Source organism: Nanorana parkeri, unplaced genomic scaffold (genome assembly GCF_000935625.1).
Source record: "Nanorana parkeri isolate BGI_ZX_2015 unplaced genomic scaffold, ASM93562v1 scaffold844, whole genome shotgun sequence".
Taxonomy (NCBI): domain Eukaryota; kingdom Metazoa; phylum Chordata; class Amphibia; order Anura; family Dicroglossidae; genus Nanorana; species Nanorana parkeri.
Window position 1 is genome coordinate 71,436 of NW_017307112.1, and position 25,467 is coordinate 96,902.

A 25,467-nucleotide genomic window follows, 5' to 3' on the forward strand; every position below is an offset into this window, starting at 1 on the left:
TCTTTTATATTTTACCAAAAAATTGGGTAATAATAAATGTTTTATCATTTAATATAGGGGAAACTGTTTTTTTTTTTTTAATTTCGGTAATTTTTCCTTAATATAGTAAAAAAAATAAAACTCCCAGAGGTGAATAAATACCACCAAAAGAAAGCTTTATATGTCCCCAAAAAAGGGTATAAAATTCATTTCAGTACAGCGCTGCATGACGGAATAAATGTCAGTCAAAGTACCGCAGCGCTGAATACTGAAAAATGGCCTGGATGGGAAGGGGGTTTAACACCGCGGATGTCAACTGGTTAAATAAAACAACAGCAGGCAAACAAGTGGTAAACAATAAATGTCAAACTAAAATAGAATCTATAAAAATAAAGAGTCAGGTTGTCATGCCAATCCTTATTTCAAGTAAGTGCATCTAGAAAAGTAAAAATAAAAAACAGACCACGAAACCTAGACTACGTGTTAAATGAATGAATTACTATTTGCCCGAATATATGAAATACATAATGATTTGTTTGAGAATGTGGCATCCATGTTGGCCACCGGCGCGTTCAGCGATAGCGTGCCACCATCTCGGAGGCGGGGAGCATGATGTCACATGACGGGTGCGTGGCATCAGGTGACATCACACGCCGATATAGGTGCCGCTATCTTGGTGTATACCAAGATATACACCAAGATGGTGGTGCCCAACGCGTGCGGTGTTATACAACGTCATGCACCCTGCCTCCAGAACACGCCAATGGCTGAATCCAAAATAGCATAAAAACATGTTTTGTTTGATGAAACGAGTGAAAACTTTTTTAGTTTTCGTTCATTTAATCTGAAATGAATTTTTAGTCGTTGCACATGTCTAATAATATGTGTGTGGGGGGTAATTTTCACTTTTTTCAAATAATTCTTTACATTTTTTATTTATTTTTTATAATTTTATGTATTTTTGATTTTTTACTGTTGGGGGGAGCTTTGGGGAAATATTAGAGGTCTAAACAGACCTCTGACATTTCCCTTTTAAAATAGAAAAGAAATTGAGGACACAAACTCTGAGGATGGAGTGATGTCATGTCGGATGGGCAGCGGCGCGGAGGAGAGAAGCCGCCCCGAGGACGAGCTGTGTCGGCTGCCTGGCACCCTTGTTGCCATGGCGCCCTGTGCAGCTGCACAGCTCGCACACCCCAAAGGCCGGCCCTGCCTCCACTCTGATTGACTGATGGAGGCCCTCTCTTAGACAGCCTCTATGTTACTAGGCAGTGGCAGTGATCAGCTTACACTGCTCTGACTTTTCCCTCCTGATTGGCTGCAGCACTCAAAGCACCCTATTTAGGCATTAAATGCCTATATATCTGGGCTTGTGACAGTCCTGTCTACACTGGCCGTGTTGTGAACCTTCTGAGCCCTGACTCTGAAAATGGTTAGCCATCCTCAACTCTGACCTAGCTCTGACCTAATTTTGCCCCTGGAACTCTCTTTTGTATGCCACCTAGTCCTGACCTCAGCTTGTTTTTGGATTATTCTCTTGTGTTCTGCCTAGCCCTAACCTCAGTCTATTCCTGGATTACTCTTTTCTCTGCTGCTTAGCCCTGACCTCAGCCTGTCCCTGGATCATACTTATCCTTTGCTCCCTATCTTAATCTTTGGCTCATCCCTGGATCATGATTACTACCTGCCACTGGCACTGACTCCTGCCTAACTATGGATTACACTGATTGTCTGCACCCTGACCACTCACCGACTCCTATCGCTCACCATATTTCCATATTGACTTCCTCTGAGGCGACGGTCCGCCCACCTGATGCATTTTGTCACTATTGACTTCCTCTGAGGCGACAGTCTGCAGACCATCGCCTCAGAGGAAGTCAATAGTGATGAAATGCATCAGGTGGGCGGATCTATGCGAGCATTGCAATCATAGAGACAGGAGCTCCAGTGGACACAATCCATGTGCAATTGCCTTATTTTAATTGTACGTGCATTTTAATCGTTTTAAATAAATGTATTCTGACATACTACTCTATGATAAGCCTTTTTTCTCTCTCTCTGAGCACAAGAGAAGGTGGCAGATGGAGGAATAGTGTTACACAATTTTGGAAAGATAAGCCAGAGTTGGGAGGAATCTACCCCAATTTATTGTCCGATTAAAAAACCACGTTTTTTTGTTGTTGTTTTTTCTCCATGTTTATTATGGTTTATAGTGTCTAGACCATTAGACCTAGAGCTTTTTCTTACCATCATCAGCACAGGCATTGTGCAACACAGGTGTTGTGTATGACACACAATTGTTTATCACTGTGTGACAATTTCCCATTTCATACTATTTTTTTCCACATTTTAAGAATATAATTTTTCAGTTTGAAGCGCAGTGCTATTTTCTTTTTTTCAAAGATAGGTTATTTGGCTGGAATTTGCAACATTTTCTGGACAGCAATAGCAGTTCATTGATTGGTTTCACTTCTTATCTAGAGCTGCTCTTTCAACTGATGTTTTCATATTAGTTGGACATTTTTTATATTAGAATATATAATTTGTACCAGGCAAATGTAGCAAAATGTGGCCTATAAGGTGCAAAAAGGACAAGTTTATGATTCAGAACTGGAAAAAAATTTTCTGTACCAACAAATCAGCTCTGCTAATGGTGTTCTTCCTTAGTTGTACCTATGGAAACTAAAACATAGAACAGAACTGTTACATCTCCCTTTTATCTTCTGGTACTTCAAACAAACCAGCACCCACTCATGGTTTCCATCTTTTGTGACACTTATGTCTCAATTATATTGACGTCCTATATCCCAGATTTTAACATCTTCTGCTATATTACTGTTGTTATTGCAGTTCGCTTTTATCTACTTTATACAAGGGCTGATGACTTAAAATGTGGAGGAAAAAAAGCTTAGAGAGAGGACAAGAAAATGCAGCTACACTTTTTTTTGGCAAATTAAAGGGATATTAAACTTAAAAGGTTTAAATCCTGTTTTAGGGTGGTACTTTTTTCTTGCAGGGTCTTAAGCGTTTCCAATTTTCCAATTGAATAGGCTGCATTATTGCAATGCACATTAAAGAACGGAATACAACATGTTATTGTGGAGGCTGTAATACACCTCACATGTATGATTGAAATAATTAGCTGATATAGGTTATAAATAGTGATGAACCAAACATACCTTGGCTCACAGAACTGCACTGAAGTTTTTATGGTAATCCGAACCCCATTGAAGTCAATAGAAGCCAAATCTTTAATATCAATTTTCTAAGTTTTCAAGCCTAATTGGCAAGCGGTTGTCAAACAAAGTGCATTGAAGGACATGCACAGGGCCGGATTTACTATCCCTGCCGCCGCAAGGCCAGGTTCTGCTATGCACCCCCCTCCCCGCATCCCCCCCATCAAAGGAGAATGGCAACCGGATGGCAGGGTTAGTTTTATTTATTTTTATTGTTTCTTTCTTTTTTATCACTTTTAAATTTATTTATTTTTTTTAACTTTTTTACATTTTTAGCTTATCGTTTACTTTTTTAATTTTTTTTATCTTTTTATTGTTTATTTTTTAGTTATTTTCTTATTTTTTAATAATTTTTTTCTTATGTTTTACTTTTTAATCACCTTTTTATTTATTTTTATTTAATTATTATTTCTTCTTATTTTTTCATTTTTTTTCACTTAACTTTATTGCTATCACACAGGAGCTAGCTAACAAGCCCGTGTGTGATAGCATTTGGAGGTGACAGGTTCTCTTTATTGACCCTGTCACCTCCAATACAGGAGTTCTAGCACAGCACTGTGCTGGAACTCCTGTGACAGGTAAGACGGGAAGAGCACTGCTCTCCCCTCTCACTGTCTACAGTCTACACGGAGCGGCAGGGTTACTTTTAACCCTGCCCCTCTACTCCCCACATCGACGGCAAGTGAGGAGAGACTCGGCGGCCGGAACCAGAGGAGAGAGGTAAGTAAGGGGGTAAGGACGAACAGGCTGCACAGATTTTACAAGTGATTGCGGCGACATTGCCGCAATCACCTGTAAATGTACAAGCGGATTCCCCACAAGGCAACTTACCCGCCCGGCGCCCAGAACTGTATGTTCCGGGCGTCGGGGGACTCCACACCGCTGCCGCCCCTCTGCGCCCTGCTGCCCCAAGGCCGGGCCTCTGTGGCCTTCTGGGAAATCCAGGCCTGGACATGCACCAAAAAATTGATTGGGAACAGCTCTTTTAGTGATGCTAAAAAGAAACTTTAAAATGTTCTTTACAAAATATGCTTTGGGTGCCCTAAACCTGCCTGTGAAATAGCATATTTGTAGGATGTACACAAGCAAAAGTGACATTTGAGAGAAAAAATACCATGTGCCCATGACATTTCCCTGCCTGCTTGGGTTTTTTAGGAAAATTAAACAAAGGTTATTGGGAGCTCATAATTGCCCTGGAAGACATGTGCCATTGCAAACAAAAATGAAAAAAAAATGTTGAGCAGGTATAATAATAATGCTTAACCATTTGCCACACGCTCATGCATACCACCTCGTGAAACATTAAAAGTTAAAAATCCATTTAAATAATTATTTTAGTGGAAGCCTTAAACTTGCCTGCCTGCCTGTCTTTGTAAAAGGGAAGAAATGCCATTTGCAGTAATTACATTTTTTTTTTACAGCATGGGGACCCCTCAAAATCTGTAACAAACACTCATGATAGTTTGGTATAGATCTTGGGTGGGGGCCTCTACATCTCGGGTGGGGGCCTGTGCAAAGAAAAAAAAAACAGAGCAAATGAAATTTTTTTTCTTTCAGAAAATGTCACAGGCAAAAAAAATCCCCAGCCCCCAAAACCAATACCAGACTCCTATCTTTGATTTGGGACTGATGTGGATATTAAAAGTGGACCCCATGCCAAAAAAACAGGGTTCCCCTAAACATCTATACCAAAACCTAATCCTTTGGAGCCTTCTCCAAAAAAAGGGGGAGGGTACCTTGCCAAGGGGGAACCCCCTGGAAAAGCCCCTTGTCCCCAAATTGATGAGGACATGGGCCTTCTCCTCACATGCAGTCCACAAGATATTTAGTCAGTGACGTAAGCCAGTATCCTTACCCCTTTGTTTAAATTTGGCTATGGGACAAGATTCTGATGGCAGATGAATGGGGCCAAGCAGGGATGCACCACTGGCTACTAGGATGCTGGCAGCCATAGCCTTTCTAGCAAAAAGGAGCCCAGAGTGGGAAGCTGTCACATTTGACAACAGTAGTAATAGCTGAGGCTCAGTGGGGGGCAAATATCCAATCTAATTTGCATGTTCGGTCTGAACTAAAACCTCATCCCTAGTGATAAAATATTTACTCACTTTTTTTCTCTTGTAAATACAGTATATGCATAGATGGTGAAGAATCAGCTTTTCCTTTAATTGTCACATTCGTGGTCCAATCTGTCTTAATAATCAGCAAATATGTATGTGCCTACACATTACACAGTAGGAAAGCCTTTCTGATAAATGCAGTTGAGAACAAAAATGAAAACTGTATTACAGTCACTACGGCTTGTATTAATGCTAATTAATGCAACAAGAATTCCGGGTGAAAGAAAACATTTAGGATTTCTTGGAAATTTTAAGTGAAATGATTGCATCTGAAAGAATCTTTATATGTATTTCCCCTGGCACAAGTATATGTAATAATATGGTCACCATGGAAACTGCATACAAACGTACACTTAATTCTACATGATGACTTAGATCATAGAATGTCCAGAAACAAACTTTGTTTGCATTTTTTAAATTTTAAATGTGTTAGCTCACCCCAATAACCTCACAAAAAGGCTTAACACATATGTAAACCTAAACATTGTTACCCTGTCACTTGTCGCTTAACTACAAGTGGCTCTGCTGATGCACACTACAACGACATTTCATTTCACTTTTGTGAACATCAGGAAATGCACCCTGAGAAATGCCATGTAGCTGTCTCTGGAGTGCATGCATGTATATAGGCTGTAAAGAAGCTGCAGGAGATCAGCAGTGTTGACATGCAACAAGGAATAAAAAAGCTGGGGAAAAAAACAATCTTATTAATAAAAAGTCAATTTGTTATGCTACACAATGCTCTAGTAAACTGAATGTCAGTCAGTTTGGATACTGTAAAGCTGATTTGGATACAATATCCCTAGTCTAATACATGTTCAGTTTAGATGTTAGTAGAAGTGTGTAAGCTGACTGACCTCTTCTCATTGGAAAATACCATGATCTACCTGGAAACCCTCTATATTTACCTGTTTGTAATATAGCAGACATACTGTATTCTTAAAAATGCTCCCTGGAGGCACCCTGCTGTCTTTTTCATACAGTAAGCTTTGTGCAATAAAGTGTCAGTAGTAAGAATCTTCCAACAGCTATTCAGATCCGCCTTGGATATTTGAATCTGATAGGTGCTGCATCAAACAGAAACAAAAACATTTAGAACTTCTGTATCTGAAAGCACCCTCCAACTGAACATGTAAAGACCTATGTGAACTCTGATCTGGGATATGTATTTTTGTAGTACTATTTTAAGTTCAATAATATTTAAGAAATAATGTAAGTTCACATAACAACCAATGAGAGAGCACCTTTGTTAATCTTAGTATAGTCATTTTTGTTAAAGTAGAACTGTTGGGAAAGTAAAATACACTCTTCCCAATAGTTTGAGCCAGCATGTGGCACTGCAGCTGTCACACGCCGGTTCTATAGCTTGGCAACTGAGCAATCACAAACTGCTGATCGGTCAGCTCACGCCTTCTCGCTGCAGAGAGCAGTCACTGTCAGTCATCACTGCCCACAGGGAGTCCCCCTCTCTGTTCCTCCAGCACTCATTGGAGGGACAGACAGGGGAGGGGACACGCACAGCTGTCTCTAGAGAGGCACAGCCAGTTGTCAATAAGGCTGTGGGGTGGATCCCGACAATATTGTTGGGATCTATCCCAGCTGCAGTGTGGCTCTGCGCTGTTATCATTAAGTGGACAGTAGCTATTTGCTGAGTTTGGATCACAGGAGGACATTAGTAAGCATGCTCCTGTGACCCAAAAGAGGACCAAAGCAAGAGAAAAGTTTGAGTTCTCTTTTAAACCTGAAATCTCATTGTCTGCTTTAGATAACTGATGTGAACTGCTTAGTTCTCTCTCCATCTCTGCTGTCAGCATGACAAGACAAGAGGCTATTTATCTATATAACAAGTCCACATTCCAATAATGTAAATAAAGACATAACATTTTGAACTTTTTTAAATTGCTTAGATGGATACCAATCTATGTACATGTTGGTTTGAGAGAAAATGTAATGAAAATAGATTTTTTTCAGTGTTGTACTGCAAACCTCCATATTCCCATTAGTATCATGAAGGACATCTACAGATTATCTAATACAAGGCTTAACATTTCCACTCGCCTGCTCACATTTTGTGAGTAAAAACAAGGTGAGTGGAAATTTGAGAGCAGAGCAGCTCCTGTCAGTTCCGGCTTCCTTCGGCCGGAGCTCTGACAGTTCTGAGCTCCAGCGAAGGAAATAATGTCTGTGAGCAGCATCGATGCCTGGCTATCTGGGTGTGATAGTGAGGGCTGCTGCAAACCTCTGTAATCACTCACAGATAAACCAGGGATCGATCCTGCTCACAGCCTCCTCCCTGCAAAGACGTGAACAGGTGAGGATGCTCGGGGAAGGGGTTGAGTGTATTATAATTTTGTGTGGGGGGTTAATAAGGGTGGGGGGATATTATTCTTTGTGTGTGGGGGGTTAATAAGGGTGAGTGTATTATTTTATGTGGGGCGGGGGTTAATAAGGGGGGAACCTTGTTTCTTTGGACAGCCCAGTGCTTCTTATAGTTAAAGATATGGATAACCAGGTAAGGAATGAAGTGTCTTTTATTTGCTTTATTGTGAAGTTGCTAGTCTGTGGCTGTCATGGTGCTCTGCAGTACTCATAGAACTGCTGTTGCTTTTCTGCAGCTACCTGTCAGCTTTTAACTTTCACAAGAGATGTAAATCTAATTTAGGGGTGGGCAATTAATTTTCTTGGGGTTCTACCTGGGAAACTGGGATGGCTGTTGAGGGCCGCACTGATTAACGCACGGCACTGTGCAATGCACCGACCATGTGTTACAACGCGGCAGGTGCGTTGCCATTCATTTGAATGGCACCCCAAATGCACCTCTTGGCTGCAATGTAATTGACCAAGCCGCAACACTGGGTACCGTACCAGTGCTGACCTGTGGGAGGGGCCCAGCAGGCCCCACCTTCTACAGGCTGCCTGCAATAAACTACAGGATGGGGCGTATACTAGACTAGTCTTTCTGCTAGGTATGCACCAATAGTGTTTTTCTGTATCGCATGTGAGTACTGATATTTATTTCGGTACTCGCTGATGCTGAGTACCAACGCTGGTACTTCTGGTAGTGTGTCATTACCCAACGCCCAGCTTCTTGAGTTCCCGGGAAGCTGGCTTCATGTGGTTTGGCCCGCCTCGATTCTGATTGGCCAGGAAGCCATCATCCCAGCACCCCTTATTGTTAATAAGGGGTGAGTGTATTATTTTATGTGGGGCGGGGGTTAATAAGGGGGAGTATATTATTTTATGTAGGGGGTAATAAGGGGGAGCGTATTATTTTATGTGGGGGGGTTAATAAGGGGGATTGTAATATTTTATGTGGGGGGGGGCGTAACATTGTTGAGCAGTGTATTATTGTGCTTTAAGCTGGCCATACACCTTACAACCATCGCACGACTTTCATTGTGCGATGGTTGTAAAGTCATTAAAATCTCGTACGATCTGCCCATCTTGGACAGGCAGATTGTACTTGCGATCATCAAAACACAGGGGTTACAGTTTGCCTAGCTGTAATCAATTGAGTAGAAGATGTACATTTCATAACTTACAAAATATTTAAAATTGCATTTAAATGACTTTTTCCTTGCAACAAACATACCTTTTAATAAAAGCATGTTATGAAGGTGTGTGCTTTGCTGAGATAGCATTACCTTGTACAGCCATCGGCATTGACTTTCTGAATAAATTAAACAACATGAAATTGTTTGTTGATCTCCTACATTTACTTTTTCTGCTATTGGTCTGATTACCATCAAATACTCTATTTCTATGTGTTCTGAGAATTTACTTCTGTGGATTTAAAGACTATCTAAAAAATCCAAAAACAAATATGTAATAATTTGCAGCTTACCAGTCCTTAGATGAGGTGTCTCCATTAGTTTTCTTTTTTCAGTCTTTCTTTTAACTTCAGGCTTCATTTACATCTCTGCAATGAGGGAGCATGTGTGTTCCCACACAGAATCCACAAGATTGCATGTAACACTGTGTGGTGCACTGCCAGTGCAAGTTCATTGCATTGCACCACAACACATAACTTATGTTCATTTGTTGGGGTGTGATTTTAGAAAAAGGGTCATCCACTTGTTTTTGTGCTATTTAAAAATGGTAGGTAGCTCATATAAATAAATGGACTGCCCTACCGCAAGGCACCCTGCAATGTTGCATCGTAGATATGTGAAAAGAGCTTTATTTACACATGGCAATCCTGCAAATAACACAATGCCAGTCCCTGGTATACATATTTTCCTCTACTGCATCTATGGAGGGAGCTTTTTGTGGAGCCTTTCTTTATCTCCTTTATATTAGAAGTGATGGAAATAGTGGCTCATACAAAAAGATAAGATTTTTTTGCTTTCAGTTCATCTTCAGATAATGACAGGGCCACTGAATTTTTGGCAAGGTCAACAGGTATTTTCTGTACTTGTTGAAAATGTTCTTAGTTTATAAAAAGAAACCTAATGTAGTCACCACATCATTTTTGGGTTTAGATACTCTTTATGTTTAGATAACCCATTTCTTATCATGCAACTAACTTTTCACCTCTATGTGCACTGAAGGTACTCACATCCAAATAGTGACTATGACCCTAGATGAGGCTTTTCTAGGCAAACTGCTCCTAAAGTAAAATTACTTTGTCAGTAAAAATATACTTGGAGCAGTCTCTGTAACTCCATAGCTCCAATACTTCTATGTGCCTATTCTTCACCTCTGCAACCTTTTTTTTGGGGGGCCCAATTTACTTTAACGAGGGCTTTGTATATTTTAGCAGTAATCCTTCTTTCTGATCGGTTTCCATAACTATCTTTCAAAGCAAGCTTGGTTTTAATAATTTTTTGTCAATCTGATGACTCTGGCTCAATGGAAATGCAGGAGGGGTTTCAGCAGCAGAAAGAGTTTGGGCACAGGTCAAAGATATGGAAGTTTTAGAGAAATAATTACCACCTCCCCGGAAAACAGTAATACTCTTCAATGTCATGCTCTGTAAGGTCTCATTTACACCAGGTGATATTTCATGTAGTTTGCTGCATTAAATGAAGGAAAATGGCATTGTACGTTACAAATCCATTCATGTCATTGTGATCCATTCTTACCACAGCAGCGTGTTTTAGGACATGTTGAAAATGTCATGTGTGCTGGAATTTGGGGTGATATCTAAGTGTCACATAGCAGTTCTAGTTCACTGTGATATTTGAGGTGTTTGAACCCTATCTGATGTAACTGGGCCTAGAGGTTTTTTTGTATACAAGCTTCAGGCTCTGAATCAAGTCAAATGCAGCATTAATAGAAAATGCTTTGTGTTTGCATTGCTTTTGACTTGCTTTGATTTGCTTTGTTTACATTCATGTAGTAACAAAAACAACTTAAATTTTCTTTATAAGATCCAAATCAAAACATATACATTGCAATTCAAATTCTTTCAAACTGTGTTATAAAGGCATGTCAGAAATAATCAAGAAGTGTATGTGTAGAAAGCCCAAAAACAGCTGTGTTGGAGGTACTAAACTAAGGACCTGCTGTATGCAAAGAATATTTTAAGCACAACTGGGGTCATTATTTGTGCTTGAAAATCTTTTCTTACATTGTTTTTACTAGATTTCCTTTTCAATAAAGCCAACGTGCACAATATACTGTATTATGCTATTGCCATGGCAACAAATCGAATCAGCTTTCATTTGCCTTGCTACAAATAACATCTAAAAGCGCATATCGGTTTTGTTGCTATGGGGAGCTGCACAATATTGCTTTTTGCATTGTCATTCAGCAAGGTCGACCATACCCACACTCATCTATATACAGATGAAGTGACTATTGCTCATATACTGTTCATAAAATCTAGATATTAGGCTCACAAATCAAAAGGCCAGGTCTTCTAGAACTGACCATTGTATTTCTTAGACAAATCTGTTAAACACCAGCAACCCAACCGCCAGATCAAGTAATCATGTACGCTGCAGAGCTGTTAGTCTTTTCTTTTGCTTGTCTTGGGATATTGGTGGCTAGAAGGCTTTTCCGCATGTTACCATTAGCAACATAGGGCATTGTATTTTTTTCTCTTCAACTGGATCATTACTGATAGAATTTATGAAAAGTGTATTTTTTGGCCTTGCTGCAACCGACCTGCAGTTTATACCAAGAAAGAACATTATCTATGGTACATTACGGATTAATCGACCAGAAATGCAGGATATTACACTGGACCTGGCAGATGCCAGGTGTTATTTTCCTTCAGAAAATCTATATTTAATTCGGAGCATAGATGACAAATGAATGAAATAATCCATCAATGTGCCTTAGGGCTGTACAAAACAGGTTTAGTTTATTCAAAAGACCAAGGAAAAACAGCTAATATACCCTTTCAAAATGGGGTCTCAACAAAGCCTCATAACTGCTTATCTTCTGTAAAAGGGAGATAGACTTCATAAATAGCATTCATGGATTGCACTGACGTAAATATCAATTGATTTACACAGAGTAACAGAAAATTAAAGAATGGATTTTCATTCTGTAAAACACAAATTACATTTCACCATACAGAAAAAATATATAACTAGAAATACATACAACTGCCCTTTATTTTTGGCCATATAAGAAGGGATTATAAGAAGAGAGGTGTTGTCCTTAGCAACCAGAAAAATATTTATGTTCATATTCAAATTTGTTTTAGAAATGTGTCAAGTGGACTGTGGTTGTTGTAAGCAATACTTTTTTTAAATATCCCTATGAGTGCAAGTGCTAGGTATATTATTCTTCTGGTGTCTGCTGCAAGCTTTAAAACTATCAGGAAAAAATAGTGCTTAGTCCATTAGAATTGCCTGACATTTGTGTGCAATAGTTGAGGTTCTAGGTGCCTACCTTAAATACCTGATAATAGGGATGAAGTTCAGGTTCACTATACCATAGGTTTTTGGCGCATACCAGGGATTTGCGAAAATCACAAATTATTAACTTTTGGACAAAAAATGTCACAGGTTGCTTACCAGAAATAAACACCTATTATGCAATACATTAACTTTTCCCCTTGTCAGATGAGTTACAAAAAAAACAATAATTTCTATAAAAGAGTGGTCTCTCAGCTGTCATATTGTCAGTGTGGGTTGGGCACGCTGTTAAGAAGAGCTGACAGTTCTGTGTAGGCATAAATACTGTTTATTTTTTACATTTTTTTTCCCTAATTTTGGCATTGGTGCTTCCCATACCCTTTGTTTGACAATAGCCTGCTTTTTAGCCTTACAAATTGCCATAATTAAATAACAACATTTGTCCCTCATAGATTTTGATTGGGTTCTCCGCATAGTTAATGAGCTTACAACACAGTTCATAAAACTGTTTGCACTATAACCCCACACAGATTTGCTTGTCGCAGCCTGACAGCAATTTTTTTCTTTCATAGCATAGTTAATTTAAAGAAAAACTGTGAGCATTTCCTCTTGCAACCAGTAAAAAACTCTAAAAAAGCAAAAAAACTCACTGCTCCAATTCCACCAGACTGCAGACCAATACAGACATTGGGTGCAAGCAGTATGTGTGCTCCCACTTGTCAAACAATATCTCTCCAGTCAGCCGCACGAAACCGAGGTCCCTAGAAATCAATCTGTATTGTTGTAAATTCCATGCAAAATTAAAAATACAAGGTATACACCACCATAGTGTCTCTCCCACTCCAACCCCACTCACGCGTTCACCACCTGGGCTTAATCATGGGCTGTTTAGATGGCTCAATGTTGATTACTCGCCACCCAGCTTCCTGATTGCCCAGGAAGCCGGCTCAATGTTCCCTTATGGCACTTCCCATCAGAGGAAATTTTCCTTTGCCCTTATCAAGGCATGCAGGCATGACTATTTCATTAATGATGAACAGCAGAACATAAAAACTTGCATCAAAATTGATTTATGTTATTCTGTCCTGAAAACCCTTTTTACCTATAGGCCCTCAATATCCTTAATTCCTAAATGTGACTGTTGGATAGATAAATTGTGGTATGCTGTAATTGAACACGTGGTAGGAGAAAAGTGTGTTGATATAAAAGTAGCTCAATAACTTTGTCCTGGCTGCCTCTAGGATTGTTTTTCCTGAGGCAAAAATCTTGTTTGTACTTGAATATAATGCAATGTTGACAAGATTAAAAAAAATAAGAAAATTTCTCCTAATTACGACAAGCTCACATTTGTTTGTACCCCATATTGAGCCACTCTGCCTGTTTAGATGACCTCAAGAATATCAGCGTATGGCTTATTATAGCAGCTTATGGCTTATTATGCTGCGTGTTTCCTTATCTTATACCAACATGCACTAATCCTGTGTGTATCTGAGCACCAATGAGCCCATTTAGCTTTACATGGAAGGGCCCTCAGACTTGAAGCAGTCCATACACAACTGCCACATTAATAGATTAAAGAATGGAGCAGCAGCATGATCGACTTTGCTTATAATACTTTACAATGAAGTTATAAAAAGCCTTTAATTCTTTTTTCTAAACTTCAGAATTCTTATTTTTATTTCTGATTTGATGTGTGTACCATTCATTAAGCTCAAAACTATCTTACTAAAGTTAAAAATGACTTTAGTTTGCTAAATCCAAAAGACTTACTTCACACACTCTTAGAGATTTCAGCAGTTTTTGATAGGGTCTTCACATTTCTATCCATCTGGCTGTATAGATCGAATTCAGAGCATTAAAGTAACAGCATATTTCATTATATATTAAGTTCTTCCTTAATAGTCTTTCTAATAGAATTTAATAGACTATCTAATATAACTGTCCAATCATGCACATCTTGTTAAAAAGGCACTTTACCCAGGCTTCAAAATAACAACAAATGCACCTTTAGAAATGTTTAGTAATGACAATCTACAAACAGATACTTCTAGAAAATTGCCGGCATTTTATTATTTGCGTACCTTGTTTTTCTTTTCCTCCCCATTCTTCTCACAGTGACCATTTATACCAAGGAATTCCTCTCCCTTTACTTTCTGGAACTCTGGCACATGTGACTAGGACATGTGACCATGCACATTATCTCAGGGGAGGAAAATTCATTTCCCTCAGATCTTGTGAGATTACAGATGAGATTTCCCAGCAATGCACTACTGATGTAACCTTCCCAGGAAGCAACACTTGAGCACATTACATCACTTTTGCCAACGAGAACCAGGAAGTAGAAAACAAGAAATTGTTAGTAAAATGAAAATATGTTTAACTAATGAATGTAAGATGATTTCATATCAGCATGAAGAGCTGCACGCTGATGTGACTTTTAGCCAAAGGGGGTAAAGGTCCACTTTAAAGTGTAGATATAAAAAAAATATAAAAATATGTTTTGATAGAATAGGAAAGGGTTAACATCCCTATTATTTTTCTTTTTTTGCTGTTTGTGTCCCATTGAGGAGTTTCCCCTTGTCCTACTGTCCTAGTGATGCAACAGGAAGTGAGAGAATATCTCTACAAAGAGAGGGCAATTTCTCAGACAACTGTCATCAGAACAGATGTTCCCATTAGAAGATTTTCCCTAACCTCCTGCTCCTGTGACAACTGAAAAGTGATTCATTTATCATCACTTTGTCATCACTTTCTGTCAATGATAATGGATTCTAATTCTTCCCTACTATAGCCGAAAACAAAAAAAACTGTGCCCCATCATTTTGCCTTAAGGATTATTTTTCAGATTTGTTTTAATGTCCATCTGTACTCAAAACAAATCCACTAAAAGAATTTATTAGATAGAGCAAACAATATACTCTGTTTTTTTCGATGATGGCAATTTTAGAACATTTTGAAGTTTTCATTTTAAATCTGTGTGCTTCCATACTGTTTTACCATGGCAGTTTGGCAAAAAAAGTGTTTTATTAGCAGGATCAACAGTAACTCAGAATCTCAATGTCAATGACATTAAACCTTTCTAGGGCTTGCTTAAAGTGTGTGTGGTTAATTTAGTATGGCATGCAGGGATTAAAGCAATATTGTTAGGCTTTAAAAGCTAAGCTCAGATGGCACTTGTGAAAGAGGAGGTATTATACTTACCTCTATGGCCTGTGTCTCTTAACTCCATTCTATTCACATCATGAATGCAAATTCCCCCAAACTTCCCTAATTAAAAAAAGTCTGCCTACAAATGAATATATCAGATTACTGGAATGTAATTTCACCCTGGATAACCTGTCGATCATCATGTAGATCTGACCTGAAGCAGGCTGGCTAATTTAGTATTTGTATACAGAGATATTAGCAAATATGCTGAATGACTGCATTAACAAGATTTTCAAAGAATAACAAAGTAATCAATAAATCTAAACATGCCAATGTGTCAGTGAGATTCTTTATTCTATTTGACTGCATACATTTGAGCTGAATGAAGCTATTGCATTGTAACAAATCTTTTACATCAAATCATTGATTTTTCTTTTTTAAATAAGTTTGAATAAGAAAAATCGATGTGATTCAGGTTGCAAGATCAGACTACCAAATAGCCATTCTTAGAACAAACTTGCATAACTATATATGTTTGTATCATCTGAGGAGACACCTCTAATGCTGGACTTGTCTTTGAAAATCATTATGGATTGGCTGGGAAGATCCATTCTGGGTAATCAATTGCACTTCTGACAGTAGCCAGCAAGGGAATGCTTGAAAATGTTACTGGCTTTCTAAAAACAACTGTTTGCCATTTTGACTGTAATAAGATTTTTCAGGTGACAATCAACACAAGTCTACAATAACACAGTATAATGTTTGTTAAGCTAAACAGCAAGAAAATACAATATGTATTTTAGGTGTTTTTGTAACTTATATGACACTGCATTCACTAGTCTCAATCAATAAAATGCATATAAGAGTTCTAGTTTTTCCACAGAGACTTATTGACAAGTTGAGTCATGTTGATGTCTCTAACATCTATGAGTTTGCACAAAAACTTTTATTTAAAAGTTTAACACAAAAGGAAAAAATATTGTTATAGTTGGCAAACATCTACATACAGATGGAATACAAGGGAGTTGTTTTACCTGCTAAGGGACTTGCATTTTTTGTCCATTAAGTGCTAAGATTTACACAGGTCCACTGCTTACCTAGGCATATAACACCACTTACTCACTTACAGCTAAAAAATACAGCGGTGACAATTCCCTGATCCTAGGATGCTAATTGGACAGTGAAGGTGCAGCAGACTGATGAGGTCATCTCTCTGCCTGTTAACATGATCAGCAGCACACACTTTACTTTTTGAGGTTTTTATGCTGCACTCCAGACAATAAGCTAAATAGTGAAATGAAATACATATTAGGGAGCTATATTACCTGCCAAACTATTGTTCCATCCAGTGCTGATATTTACACAGCACTGTCACACAGCACAACCAGGCAGATTGCACAACTTCCTCTGTTGCAGTTATTGACAGCAGAAGAAATACAGTAGTGTTTTCTCTGCAGTATGCTGACTGGACAGTGTAAGAGCAGCAGACTGATGAGGTTACCTCTATATGAACAGCCCATGTCACATGAACTCCTAAATGCTAAAGTTTTCAAGCTGGTGCATGACCAATTGTGAAATCTACAAAATAGCAAAAATCAAACATTACAGAGTCCAAATTCAATATTCAGTATTTTACTGTCATTTCATAATGGACAATGTTCCAGAGACAAGAAGGACCACAAGACATACTGATATAAACGGGTCTACCTGGGACCACCAATAAATCAGCATATGTAACTATGTCCATTCCAGGTCCATCCTAGTGTTGCCACAATTCTTTTCTGTCTGATGGTTCTGTATAGGGGATTGCAAGAGGCCAAATCAAGTCAAATTGAGACACTTACACTAGTTGCAATAACAAAATGACATCATGCTGAGACTTGCACAATAACAATGTTATTCTTGTTACATAAATCTGCTACTGATCAAGTTGAAACTTAAAGTATAGACAGCTTTGTATGCATTTTCTCAGGTGCATTTTCTCAGGTGTAGTTTTGTCAGCACTGCAGTAGCTGTGTGTGACACAAAGGGGTTGATTTACTAATTGCAAATTGGCTGTTCACTTTGCAAGGGAATTTCAACTTTGCAAGGCATTAAGGCAAGGCAAGTTTCCCTTAGCTTAGTGAATGTGGTGAAACTTTCCTTTGTAAAGAATACCCAGTCATGTGAAATGACATTTTTTCTTGAACATGATTCAACTCATTCACTAGTCTAAGGGCAAACTTGCCCTGCTGATTACCAATTCCCTTGCAAAGTGAACAGCCTATTTGTTTTTAGTAAATCAACCCATATGTTCCTTATTTCAATGGCAACCTTTTGCTACATTTACATTCTTTCAGTGCTAATTTTTTTTGCCCCTTAGACATTGAATTATATATTAGTACAGCAGGCATATAACACAGCTCCTATGATCTACATTGAAAGTAATTGAAAATCACAATTTTTTGTTAAAATCATTTAGATTTTTGTAAAAAATGTTGTCATAATGTCCTATGTAGTTACCATAAGAAGCAGTATCCAGAAGACGAAAAAGACAATCAAATTATAACTGCATTCTCAATGAATATAATCATACTTCTAATAAATACGTGGCTAATATATATATCATTGCAAGGGGGACAGTTTTCATTCAGAAAAATCTGTTATAGATTTTCTATGATTAATTTATCCTTTTCGCTATCAACAGCTAACACACTGTTCTAGGTAATTGTTTTACCTTGTAAGTCCTTGAATGTAATTTGTTATTGTAATGTGCGTTAATTTTACTTCAGATCATAATGAGGACACTGCATGTAATATATTATTTCTTATTGTGTATGCTTAGGTTGCAGCTATCTGCATGATACAGTGTTTTATGTTTTATTATATGTAAATAGTTTTAATATTCTTCCTGATGCTATTGACCTATTTATGTGTTCTCAGATGCTTGCAGCAAAAAAAAAATTAAAAAATTGTAGTCTGCTGGGGGGTTAATCCTAAGACATGCTTTTAAATCTTTATGCCAATAGAAGACTCCTGTAGACAGTAAACTAGATTAACCATGCATGTTACATATCTGCTTCATGATTTGTTTAAAGAGTGTTAGGGATAACCAGCTTTCTTGTATTATATTATTAGCCCTCTTTACAACAGGAGATAACTGACTTGGATGTACAGGACCTGGTCAGAAGGTCGATTGGAAGGTTAACAATTATTCGACAGACCTTTCCAGTGCCCCTGAATATGAGTCAACGATGTTACCCTGGCAACCACCGAATATCTACTACACTCTGTGACCCAAAGGACCCATATTCTCAGAGCTTGGAGGTACAGCATTTAACTGCTTGCTACTATGTATATTTAACAGTCCATCTAAAATGTACACATTGCAGTGCAGGAAACTGCTATAACAGTAACACCCTTAGCCTTATTCAATAAAGAGTTTATATTATTAAGTAGGAATTGAGAAGGTTGCCTCAGATCTCAGAATATAAGAAGCCTGTACACATTGTGAAATGTATATATCGAGAAGCATGAACTAAAATGATTTGGTCAGTTATTTTAGCTGCCTAATATCAGAGAGGGCATTTAACATAAAGAATGAGTGGTGGGGTGAAAAATGAACCCTATAAATTATTTTTCTATCATGGAATACACATTATTGCTATTTTTTGCAATGCTATTGTCTATGCACACCAATCCTTAAGCTGTAATTTTGCAAATTCTGGGAGGAGAAAGGAAAAAAGACTTAATATCTGTCTGAAAAAAAAACAGTACAAAGGTCCTTCGAATAACATTTTAAAATATTTTAATTAAGAAAATATGCATACATCAACACCAAAAATATCAGCTGTGTTAAAAGTACCAGTCAGTTGGGTGCCTCATACTTGTGGAAACACATGACTATGCATCAAAGAGTTTGGTGGGAGCAGCACCTCAATGATACTTGCCAGCAGCAGTCCCGCACTTATTATGTGGATAAGGTCCTTGAGCTAGTTAAACAGAATAGGTTGCAGGTCCTGTCATTTTTGCACGCCCCATCCAGCTTCCAAGCTTCCCTGTCATTTTTGCACCCCCCAAGAGCCCAAGGTAGCTGCCTCTTCTGCCTACCCCTCTGTCCAGCCCTGTCCACACAGTATTCTCCATCTGCATCCACGACATCTGCATCCACTGCAACATCTGAAGTCTCAAGCGATAGGTAAGGGAGTCTGACATTGTCTTTGAGAGGCTTTCCTTTTAGCACATCAAGCAGGAAAGATGGGCCAAGCATAGGCTTTGAGCTCACATAAGTTTCCTAACCCCACCTTGCCATTTCCAGATGCATCCTCAACTGGGCAGGTGTCTCTTCCACAACTGCTGGAGTAGAAGAAAAAAATTACGTTTAATTATACCCATGCCCCATATCTCAATGTCCATTTAGAAAAACTTCTAGCTTTACAGCCATTTTCATTTCAGCTCGTGGAGTCAGCTTCTTTCCATGAGTTTTTATGGCCTCAGGTGCACAGTGGTAGGTATTCAGCCACCTTATTTTTGCTCCGAAGACCATTCCTGCTGTCCTCCAGCATGTAGAAGGTAATATCTTCTGTATTAATATGTTGCTGTCCGTGCGGTCAGTGGTAGGGTCCTCATGACCACATACATGTGGTCATTAGCAAGGATGGCCAGTGGTGTTACATACTCCTCACTGCCCACTGAGTAAATTTGTTGGCAGCTGGGAAGTATTCTGGATAGGGCGCACCTAAATTAAATGTGTGCTGAGCTGTGCTAAATTAATTTCTACCTTAGATTGTCAGTGCAAACATATTCAAATGTGTTAGTGACTTTTTTTTTCCATATACATTTTTATTGTTTAAGCACAAAAGACAAGACAGTACAATATAGTGCAGTTGTATACAATGCATGGTGCATGGATCCTGTTCAGGATTTGATGCCAAGGTATAAGATAGGGTACATAGAGTATAATATGTTAGAATGAGTATGTATGAGTACTAAGCCCTGTTGGGCGACGAGGTCACATTCAGGGGGAGTTGTCTGCCTATGAAGGAGAGGTAGCGTATTAGGTCTAGAATGTAGCTCAGCGTCTAAGCAGATTGGTTGGCAAGTCGGTATTACCCAACATAGGTAGAGGACCTTGCAACTCCATGATATAGGTAAAGGCACCATGAAATACTTACACTACAACAAGAGACATTGGGGACACGCAGACAGAAGGGAAGGTGGTAGAGTGGGAGGAGGGTCAGGTAGAAAAAGGTAGGGGAGATGTCGGGACGAGCTGGAGTACCAGTGAGCGGGTCATTGGGCGGCAGTAAGAGGTTCTTTCACAGAGTGCAAAGGTGGCGAGGAATAGTCGGGTCCAAGTACTTGTCAAACCAAGGGGTCCAAATAGTCTCAAATTTGGTAATTTTGTCCTCAAGTTGCGCCGTACGTTTTTCTTGGGCCATGACCCAGTTGACATGGGTTATGACACTGGCTGTGCTCAGAGTTGACATCAGCCAATTTTTTGCAATCTCTCGTTTGGCGGAGGTGCAGATATGCATGGCAAGTTGGAAATGGGTGCGGGAGAGGCCTACTGGCTTACAATTGAGTAGTGCAAAATAGGGGTCCCTGGTCAGTGGCATCGAGAACAGAGACGATAGTACGTTAAAGATTCCCTCCCAGAAGTCAATGACTTGGGGGCAGCTCCACCTTATGTGGAAGAACGAGCCTCGGTCAGGGCAGCCTCAAAAACAATTAGGGGAGCAGCCGGGGTTGTAAATGGCCACCCTAGCCGGTACTAGATACCATCGCATGAGTACTTTATAGTTAATTTCTAACATGCTTGCACTGCGTGAGCTTCATCTAGTGTTTGCCCAGGAATGGTCCCACATCTCCTCAGTGGTAGTGGTCTCTAGGTCTGTATCCCATTGTGAGGTATAGGAGGGAGGGGGTGTGTCTGTTGGGATGATAAGTAGAGCGTAAAGGAGGGAGATAAGTCCAGGGCTGTGTGGATCTTGGCTGCAAATTTTTTCAAAGGGGGACATCCTACGAGGACCAGTAGGTTTTGAGGTGGATGTTGTCATGTAGTTTTTAATTTGGAGGTATCGGAAGATTTCTGCATTCAGGATTTGTTTATGTTCCCGTAAGTGCGGAAAAGGTTTGACACCCAAATCGGATTGCAGACTGCTAACCCACCCCGAGATTTCGGTAAATATAGTGTACGTCTAGGGACTCTAGGCCGTTTAGCCCCCCCATATAAAGGTAAATACACAGGCTTGTAGTTTTCTGAGGGCTGGGGCTGGAACTGCTACTGGCAGAACTCGAAATAAGTATAAGATTTTGGGTAGGAGGGTCATCTTGACCGCTGCCATTCTACCCAGCCAGGACAGGTGGTATTGGGACCAGGTTTTTAGCATGGTTGTAAGCTTTGTGAACATGTCTGGGTAATTAATACTATATAAAACCTGGTAGCAGTGCCCTAGTTTAATACCTAAGTAAGGGAGGTGGTCCATGCGCCATGAATAGGGGTAAGTACTACGTAGGGACTCAACAAGCCGTGGGGGTAGGGAAATATTTAAGGCTATGGATTTGGAGTCATTGACATACAGGCCTGATAGTAAAGCGAATTCCGATAGGAGTTTCGTGAGGGGCGGTAGGGTTACCACGGGGTTTGTGACAAAGAGTAAGGCATCATCCGCAAACATACATATTTTGTGTGATGTGCCTTCGCGATCGATGCCAGCTATATCAGAGGAATTGCGAATTTTCTGGGCTAGGGGTTCCAATGCTAGGGCGAAGAGGAGAGGGGATAAGGGACATCCCTGTCTGGTTCCCCTAAGGATCGAGAAGGGTTGGGAGCAGAAGCCTGCATGTTTTATTCTTGCTGTCGGTCTATTGTATAGTGAGGACACCCATTTAAGGAAGAAGGTGCCAAAGCCCCGGTGGCGTAATGTATGGAAGAAGTGGGGCCATGAGACACTGTCAAAAGCCTTTTTGATATCTAGAGAAAGGAGCATGGTAGGGATTTTCTTAGTCTGGGCTATGTAGGAAAGTAGGGAGATTCTGCGAAATATTGTCACTAGCTTGTCGGGTGGGAATAAAACCGACTTGGTTATTAGAGACCATGGGACAGGTAGGATGCGGGAATGAAGGATGTGGGGCGTCAATGCGGTAGAGGTGAATATATGATCAATTCTGGAGTGGACAGCATGAGGATGAGAGTAGTGTGTGTAGTCAGTTTTAAGGGGATTGGCCTCTCTCCAGCTGTCCACCAGGGAGTTGGAGGATATTAGGTCTCTGAAGGGCTTCGCTAAGTGCAAGCAGGTTTGAGATATTTTAGACTTATCGCGATGTGGGTACAGCACCATGTTGGAGTCCCCACACATGATGACAGCACCCGTTGCGATTGTGTGAATTTTATCGAGGAGACCCCGGAAGAAGGCCAGCTGGTCCACATTAGGAGCATAGTAAGAGACGAGCGTGATCTCTTGATCGTCCAGGAGGCCCGTGAGGATTAGGTAGCGCCCCTGGGGGTCGCAGGTCTCCGAATGCCATATGAAATTGACTGATCTACGAAAGCCAATGAGGACCCCTTTCCTTTTGCACGAATCATTGGCCATGTATATGTGCGGGAATTGTGCGCTAAAGTATTTGGGGCAGGACTTTCTGGAGAAATGGGTTTCCGGGAGAAATATGATGTTAGCATGGGAGGATTGGAAATATCTAAAGGCTCGTGTTCTCTTATTAGGGGAGTTGAGGCCTTGAACATTAAGGCTCAGTAATTTAAGAGGCATAACTAAGGAGGTATCGGTAGCGTTGTTGGTACTCACTCAGCCTGGTCACGTATGAGATAGTAGGTACGGTCAGTTGCTTTGGTGCTCCGCACGACCCTGGAGTAGGCAGTATGACCCTTGGGGGAAAAAAGGGGATAAGGGAGATGGGAGGACGAGAGGGGAGTGGGTACACAGGACAAAAAACAACAGACAACAATACATGTAGGAAAACAAGTAGTGGAATAAATCCACAACGAGCTTGGAACGTTTGGTGGGAGGGACTAAAGCACCTCATCCCACCCAAGGTAACCAAGGTATGGGGAACGCAGTGACACGCTCACCCAGGCAGTGTTATTTGTAAACAGAGTAAAAATCAACCGTAACTTTGAACGTAGCAAATAGAGTAATAGTTTAACTTAGAAACCGTGAACAATTTGTAATTTGTGCAGCAACCGGAATCTGACAATAGTGTTGGGACGAGGGGAGGACAAGATAATGGGGCAATGGGGAGTGTAGACCTAGCTTGGGTGCCGTCCAGAAGCCTATAAGGAACTGTCTAGGTTCTGCACTCTGCAGCCAGTGGAGGTACTAGAGTGCTAGGTCCAAGTCACTAGGACCAGCACTCATGGTCCAAGAGGGAGGCAGTCTCTTGAAGGAGACGAGGATACTCATGAGCTAAAGGTAGTTGGGTGTTTGTGCCCGTCGGTGCAAACTTTGGGCCGAACCCGCAATGAACAACAACTGGTGGCGGAACGGCTTCCACCGCAATTTAGGGCAAGAGAAAAATAGGATGAACCCGTGGAGGGTAATGCAGGGAGTCAGCGCGGTGGGTGGTTCTTGGAGGTCATCTTCACTGCAGGGCCACGCGATTCACCTGAGTGGTTCTGGTCCGAGTCGCTTCTGGATCTTTTGGAGGTAAGTGCAGCGGGATGGTTCGGGTCATGGCACACAGACTGTGAATCCGTTAGGCCCAAGTCAGCCAATTTACGTTGGGTCTCCTCCAGAGTGGTGCAGGCGTGATATTTTTCTCCATGAGAGAACAGCAGTCTGAAGGGGAATCCCCATTTGTACTGAATGTGGTGTTTAGTGAGTACATCTAGGCATGGGTGCAGAGCCCTTCGTTTGGTGATGGTTGAGGGGGCCAGATCTGTGAACAACTGGCACTCGTGGCCTTGAAATGTGAGTGGGCCTTGTTGTGCTTTGGTTCTAGCAGCTGTCGCCAGGGCCTCTTTGGTGCGGTAGAAGTGCAGTTTGACCAAGATGTCTCGAGGAGGTCCATCTGGGCGTCTACGGGTCAAGGTTGGTGGGCTCGCTCGATCTCCAGGCGGTCCAGTGGGATGTCAGGGGCTAATTCTTGGAATAGTGCCACCCAGGACCCCTTCCCCAGGACTCCAGATGTTGGATCGGCTAAGTCGAACTCCTTCTGCACTTCGGGTCAGCCGAACATGCTGAGCATGTTCGGCCGACCCGGAGCCATGCGAAGCAAGCCGAACAGTGTTCGGCTCACTTCACTTCAGGTCGGTCATTCACTCGGCTGCCTAAGGCAGCTTAGTGAATAGACCCCTATGTGTTTTTAGTAGGTCAAAGTTTTATAAAGAGGAAACAGGCAGGTTTATAATCATAAAATCAAAATTAGAGTTTTTTACAGAATAAAAAATAGTGTACTGACCCAATGTACAATATTTAGGCACTTTTACTACATCACATTTTAAACAGGGCAGACACCAAACAGGTTTTATTTAAAAAAAAAAGTATTTGAGTGTATTTCACCAAAAAGCCCCAAAATATTGTATTGAGTACATGCACAAAATTTTAACTATTTCAGTAGGTCACATTTTCAACAGGACCCACACCAACCATTTTAAATCAAGAATTATTATTATTTTTTTTTTAAACTTTAGATTTTTATTAAATTATAAAATATCTGCAATACAACAATGATGACTACATTAAAAAATTAGATACAGGTTTGGTATGTTAGCACTTATAAGACTTATACAACATCATCTACTAAACCTTAGAATTCTTCCACCTTGGGATCGAGAATGTCAAAATGGTCACAACGGAATGTAGCGGTAATTAAACCTCCCTATGTGAATCCCACAGTGAAAGTATTCATGTCAATCAACATTTCCAACTTTAGAATAACTCTGAGAAGGAACATACTATACTAGAGGGTATCTATAAGGGAAGGGGTAGGAAAGAATGGGTGGAGGGATGACGAAAGAAAGGGACCTTACATATAAGGGAGGGCATGGGATAAGGAGGAGCTATGGGTACGCAATCAATAAAGTATAGGCACAACGTGAATCCTAGTAATGTCAAACTACTCTATTACTTTAAGTATTTTGCTTAGAAAACCAAATCAAGAATTAAACAGAGTGTATTTCACTGAAAACAAATATACATGCCCCACCAGCCCTTTTAAATTGAAAAATCAACATTAGAA

General features: G+C 40.2%; 1 protein-coding gene across 1 annotated transcript in view; it reads left to right on the plus strand.

The window, feature by feature from the left end:
- GRID2 (glutamate ionotropic receptor delta type subunit 2) overlaps window positions 1-25,467 on the plus strand; it is a 383,270-nt gene that overhangs the window by 32,643 nt on the left and 325,160 nt on the right. The window contains exon 6 of the mRNA XM_018565404.1: window positions 18,424-18,597. Within this exon, the coding sequence (XP_018420906.1) occupies window positions 18,424-18,597 (174 nt within the window). The remainder of the gene's footprint in view (window positions 1-18,423; window positions 18,598-25,467) is intronic.